At 37.9% G+C, this 6,841-nt stretch overlaps 1 protein-coding gene across 1 annotated transcript; it reads right to left on the bottom strand.

The window, feature by feature from the left end:
* Positions 1 to 328: 328 nt before the first annotated feature.
* Positions 329 to 1,258, bottom strand: LOC126060122 (olfactory receptor 8A1). The gene has a single exon (XM_049856202.1). The coding sequence runs from the start codon at positions 1,256 to 1,258 to the stop codon at positions 329 to 331; it is 930 nt and encodes a 309-aa protein (XP_049712159.1).
* Positions 1,259 to 6,841: the final 5,583 nt, after the last annotated feature.

The following is a 6,841-nucleotide window of genomic DNA, read 5'->3' as shown; positions in this document are numbered from 1 at the left end:
AAGGTGGTATAGATGGTAATAAATAATGAATGACTCCCAAACTAAATGCTTAAGGTTAAAAGTTTATGTTAAATTACAATTAAGTTAGTCAATATTTAACAAAGGGCTCAGAATAGAGAGAATAGATTGCAAATAAAAGAAAATATGAACTTGAAAATAGCTGGTTGTAAATACTAAGACACAAGAGAGGCTGCGAAAAAGAGAGAAGAATGAGGGAAGACATTCACCAACCATGTGGAGAACTGATATTCCTCATCCAGGACTGGACTTTCCTCTGGTATTTATAATAACTTAATTGTAAAACTCAGAAAGGGTAATAACATTTGCATCAAGACAATTTTCTTCTCAGTGTTTTCTGCATGGCAGCTTTCACCTCCTTGTTCCTTAGACTGTAAATTAGAGGGTTCAACATGGGAATCACTGTGGTGTAGAACACAGAGGCCACATTCTCTTGGGCCAAGGAACTGGCTGTGGAAGGTTTTAGATACATGAATGTAGTAGATCCATAGAACATTACCACAGCTGTAAGGTGGGAACTGCAGGTGCTGAAGGCTTTGGACCTTCCCTCTGTGCTCCTGATATGGAGGATGCTGGAGAGGATGAAGGCATAGGAGACAAGGACTGTTGAACTGGAGACTATGATGTTGAATCCAGCCAAAAAGAAAACTGTCATCTCAATGTCATAGGTGCTAGAGCAGGAGAGCTTCATGAGAGGGAGGATATCACAGAAGTAATGACTGATGAGGCTCTCACAGTAGGACAGTTTTAACATGAGGCCAGTCTCTATCGTTGAGCCAATGAACCCCATGATGTAGACTGCAGCCAGTAGCAGGAAGCAGATTTGATGCGACATAATGATGTTATAAAGCAAAGGGCTGCAGATGGCAACATAGCGGTCGTATGCCATCACTGTCAACATGTAACACTCGGCAACAACAAAAACAAGGAAAAAGTAGAGTTGTGACATGCACCCCACATAAGATATGCTGTTCTTCTCTGACACAAAGTTCACCAGCATTTTAGGAGTACTGACAGAGGAGTAACACATATCAACAAATGACAAATTGCTGAGGAAGTAGTACATGGGGGTGTGAAGCTGGGAATTCAGACAAATGAGCACTATCATGCCCAGGTTCCCCACCATGGTGACCATGTAGATCCCTAGAAAGAGGAAGAAAAGAGGGAGCTGAAGCTCTGGCCGATTTGTTAATCCTCCTAGAATGAAGTCTGTCACAGTAGAGTGATTCTCTGCGGCCATTTTCCTGGGGTCGGAAGCCTGTGGGGCCAGGAAAGAAAAACTGCATGAAAGGCTGTAATTCTCCTTGATGAAGCTATTTTGAGCATTTGTCTCAAGCTTAGAGATCCTGGGCTATTTCTTTCTTTGATTGCTGTAAAAATGCAGATAATACTACATTGGTCAATTCAACATTTTTCATGTTACAGTTCAGTGAGAATTATTACATCAGTCAGGCCGTGTAATAATCACCAATATCCATGACCAAATTTTCATCACCATAAACAGAAACTCAGTGTTCTAAATAATGATTCTGCTTTTCTGTCTTCTGCCTTTCGTTACCACCACTAAACTCTGATCTCTATAGGTTTGCCTACCCTAGGTATATATTATTATTAGTGAGCTCATTCAATATTTGTTGTTTTGTGGTTGGCTTATTTCACTCAGCTTAATTTTTTCAAGGTTTATCCATGTCGTGGCATGGGTTGGAAGACTTCATATTGTCAAGATGTCAATATTACCTAAAGCCATATATAAATTCAACACAATAACCACCAAAGTTCCAATAGCCTTTTTTGCATAAATGGAAAAGTCAATCCTCAAAATTATATAGAAATGCAAAGGGACTCAAATAGCCAAAGCAATCCTGAAAAGAAGAATAGAGTAGGCGGACTCACACTTCCTGGTCTCAAAGCATATTACAGGCAGTACCTGGGTTATGGAAGAGAATCGTTCATGACCGTGTCTTTCAGTTGAATGTGCAGGTAAGTTGGAACAGGTGCATACAATTCTTATTTAGCCTTCCATTAGTGTAAGAAAAGGCTTGAAGGCTTTCCAAGAATTTTAAGGCTGCCTTGCAGTGAGGGAAGATGATTGTGATTGTGACTGTGATGTAGAATTTGTTGCAAGTAGGGTTTGGTTCAATCATTTCAAAGTGAGGGCAAATTTACAAAACATTAAAGGGCAAGGAAGAGTTGTCTGTAAGTCAGATGCTCCTAACACAAGACTGCCTTAATCAAAACAGCCTAGCACTTGTAAATGACAGACCTGTAGACTAATGGAATAGAATCAAGAATCCAGAGATAAGTGCACACATCTGTGGTCAATTAATCTTCAACGAGGTCATGAAATCCAACAAATAGGGAAAGAATAGTAACTTTAATAAATGGTGCTGGGACAACTGGATATCCACATGCAACAGAATGAAAGTAGACCCATACATCACACCATATACAGAAACTAATGCAAAATGGATCAAAGACCTAACTGTGTGACTTAAAACCATAAAATGATTAGAAGAAAGTATAGACATAATGGTTCTGGACATAGTCTTCAACAATGGATTCTTAGATATGATACCAAATTCAGAAGGAACAAAAAGCAAATCAGATAATGGGATCTCATCAAAATGATAAACTTCTAAGCTCTTTGTGGATGCATTTTCCCCTTACTCCTGCTGTTCATTGGGAGGAAGACAAGCACCTGAACATTTCAGAGATCATGAAGATAAGAGGAAAAGGGGCCAAGATCTTGAACTTTTACCACTGTTTTTCAAATATTGTAGTTCTCAAGTGTAGTCACTGGACCATTGGCATCACCTGGGGCTTATTAGAATTGCAAACTCTCAGGCCTTGCTTCAGACCTACTGAATCAAGAACCCTGGGGTTGGGACCTGAGCCAACAATCTGTGTTTTAAGAAACTCTACAGATGATGCTGATACAGGCTAATGTTTAATAGCCTTTTATCTAGAAGAAAGAAGTAGTAGATTTTGTATTTTGAAGTTGGAGGTATGTTTTGCTGCAGAAATGAAATTTCCTTGTCATTTATGCCATTTTCAAATATTCACTGAATGTGAGCATTTGAATACCTATCTCAAATCTATATAGTCAGTGTCAGGGTGGTATGTCTCTATCATTGAGTGGCAAGTCAATTGCTGCATCTGGAAAATGAAGAATTATATCAATTCCCAAGGTGATTGTAAAAATAACATGTGATTATGCATGTTTAGAAATATTTTTTCAAACATTCAGAGTGTACAGAAATATGAGTTGTATTAGGTGGCTGGAATTTGTTCTTAGTTTTTCTTGGGGTTTGAGGGCCTAAGACAGTGATTCTCAACATTGGCTGGAGTATTGAATAAGTATTGATGTCTGGGTCCCACCTACAGAAATTCTGATTTAATTAATTGTTGACCTAAGGTCATATAACCAGTAGGAGGTAGAACTGGTCTAAATCCAAGGACTTCCGAATATCAGTCTATTTCGTCTCCAGTGGAGTAAGCTATTTTGCTATAGATATGTTTGTGTAGCACATTTTTATTATTTAGTAAATTTATTGAATTTTTGGAGGTAGGCAGAGGAGGGATCTTGTTGCTAATTTCTGATGCAATTTTTAAATTACAAAGGAAGTACAGGTATATTGTAGAAAATTAGAAATAGAAATAAGCCAAAACCATTTGTAATAAAGACAGTGTATTCCCACTGCCCAGAGACTAACATTGGTACTAAATATCCTTCTAGATTTTTCTATGTGTATACATATACATACAACAAAAAAAAATTTTTTTTTGTGACCTGGTTTTTCTGCGTAGCACTTAAAAAATGTATAGTCTCACTTGATTCCTGTAATAATTCCAGTACTAACACTATTTCCTTGTCTTACAGGCAAGCAAGTCTTTTAAACCTTAGGATTGGTGTAAAGACAAGAACATGTGACCCCATTATAAGCTTTAGTGTTAAATTATTGGCAGCAAGGTATTTAAATCATAATAACTAGAAGATTTTTGAATATTATTTCCATTTATTCCAATGGAGAAAGAGGTCCCTGGGTAGTGTAAATGGTTAACATGCTCTGTTGCTGTTTGAAAGGTTGGTGGTTTATGTCCATCCTGAGGCACATAGAAAGAAAGACTTCATGAACTGCTTTTGAAAAATCAGCCATTGAAACCCTGTGGTGCACAGTTCTACTTTGACACACATAGCTTCACCATGAGTCAGAATCGACTCGATGGCAACTGGTTTTACCACAAAGTAGAAAACAATTTTCTTCCAGATAACAATACATTTAAAAAAACCTTACATATGCCCTTATACACAATCTGAGTCTCCTGAAACAGTAAGAAACATAGAAAATCCACTTTGAATCTACCATTACCAGAAGTCAAAATTCTTTACAAAGCGGTGCAGACTGAACACTGTTCACTCAGAGCAGAGCAGACATGAATGCCATTCCATAGAAAAATTTAGTTTTACCAGGCCATCAGATGCTCAGGATTGCTGCTAATAAGAACACAGCACATAGAAAAAAGCATTTAGAGATGAAGGGTAGCGTGTTTGTAAATAGGCTGCTTTAGAAACAGGAGTTCAACAAAGGAAAGATTAGTCCAAAGGGCTAATGGACTACAACTACCAGAGCCTCCACCAGACTGAGTGCAGAACAACTAGATGGTGCTCAGCTACCACCACCAACTGTCCTGTCAGGGATCACAGTAGAAGGTCTCAACCAGAGCTGAGAAAAATGTAGAAGAAAATTCTAACTCACAGAAAAGACCAGTCTTATTGGCCTGACAGAGACTGGAGAAACTCCGAGATTATGGCCCCCAGATGCCCTTTTAGCTCAGTAATGAAGTCATTCCTGAGCTTCACCCTTCAGCCAAAGATTAGACAGGCCCATAAAACAAAATGAGACTAAATGGGAACACCAGCCCAGGGGCAAGGATGAGAAGGCAGGAGGGCACAGGAAAGCTGGTAATAGGGAACCCGAGGTTGAGAAGCCAGTGTTGACATGTTCTTTGTTTGGTAACCAGTGTCACAAAACAGTATGTGTATAAATTGTTTAATGAGAAGCTAGTTCTGTAAAGCTTCATGTAAAGTACAATAATTAAAAAAGAAAAAAAAAAAAGAGATAGGAGTTCATGGGAATCATTTTTCTCATACAATTATTTTAGAACTTCAATTAAATGCCTGTGCTGACAAAAAACGGAACACAGTCTCCTGGAACTTCTAGGGAAATCCTTGGTTTCAACACTCAGGAAATATAAGAAAATGAGAGAATAATACATACATATTTATATATATACATAGTCCTATACTTACTCAAAAGACCTGACACAGTCTTGAAAAATGGGTCATGGAGATTGAGAGACTTGGGATCTTTTATACATACAGGCAGAACCTCTCCTGGGAAGTAGTCACTCCAGAGACTGAGGTCCTCATTATTGGAGCAATTAGAATCTTGATTTATACCTGCATTGTGAATCATGTTTTTGTTTTTCAGGTGTGGTAATTTTCCTTTTAGTTGGGAGAGTTATTTTGCAGGTTGGGAAGCTTGGTGACTAATGGCAGCATTGTAATATTTTACCACCAACAGCCCCATCAGCATCACCACTGCCACACATCAGTCATTACCAACAACATTACCGCCAGTGATGACCACCACGAGCATCAGTTACTACTATATCGTCGTCAGTTATTCATCATTAGGCACAATCAACTGGATTTGAAATGTTTATTCTAAAGTGTTTTTCAAACAAATTCAAAGATTTTACTAAAACAGATTTTATAGTTTCAGTACAAGAATGTTAACTTTGTAGGGAATGTTACATGTCTCCCCCTAATGCTTCACATGGGCACTGACAGATTGAGTGACAGAAGGTTGAAAAGCCTAAGAACTTAATTAAGCTCATGAGAAGTCTTCACTCATATATTTTCATTCATAAGGGAAATGTGTTCAAATAAAATTTCCTATTCGAGAATATATACAGTAACATATTAGTGATAATATATTACCAATGAAGGTTTTTAAATTAACGTATTTTGAGATAGTTGTAGATTTACATGCAGTTGTAAGAAAAAATACAAAGTGATTCCACGTGCCCGTTACACAATTTCCCCAGATGGTAACATCTTGCAAAACTATAGTGCAATATCACAGCAAAGATACTAACATTGATGCAATTCATTGATCTTATTCCTAGTTCCCCAGTTTTACTTATACTCGTTTGTGTGTGTGTGTGTGTGTGTGCGTGTATTTAGTTCTATGCGATTTTGTCACTTGCGTAGGTTCGTGTATCCATCACCACAGTTAAGAACAGTCACAGCACTAGAAGAATCATTCCTGCTGCCTTAGTATTCTTTTTCAAATTGTTTTCTTCATTTTCTACTTTTAAGAAATAAATTATTTTGTTTCCTGTTATCCTCCAAAAGTAACCAGTTATTTTTCTTCAGTATCATTATTATAAACTCACCAATTTAAATGTTTTGTGTTTTAATCCATTGCAGCTCTTATCTTTTTGATGCCCAATTTTTGTAATCTTTGGCCTGTGGACAAATGTGCTTTTGACAATGTATATATCAAACAACTTTTCAACCTGACTGTGTGTTGTTGTTGTTGTTAGGTGCCGTCGACTTGGTTCCAACTCATAGCTACCCTATGTACTACAGAATGAAACACTGTCTGGTCTTGCACCATCCTCACAATTGTTGTTATGCTTGAGGACATTGTTGCAGCCACTGTGTCAATCCGTTTCCTTGAGGGTCTTCCTCTTGTTGACCCTCTGCTTTACCAAACATGATGTCCTTCTCCAGGGACTGGTCCTTCCTGATAAC

Source organism: Elephas maximus, chromosome 17, assembly GCF_024166365.1.
Source record: "Elephas maximus indicus isolate mEleMax1 chromosome 17, mEleMax1 primary haplotype, whole genome shotgun sequence".
Classification (NCBI taxonomy): Eukaryota; Metazoa; Chordata; class Mammalia; order Proboscidea; family Elephantidae; genus Elephas; species Elephas maximus.
This window is presented reverse-complemented; position numbering and strand designations above follow the sequence as displayed.

Coding starts and splice junctions, on each gene's coding strand:
- LOC126060122 (XM_049856202.1), bottom strand. CDS start 1,258: ATGGCCGCAGAGAATCACTCTACTGTGACAGACTTCATTCTAGGAGGA.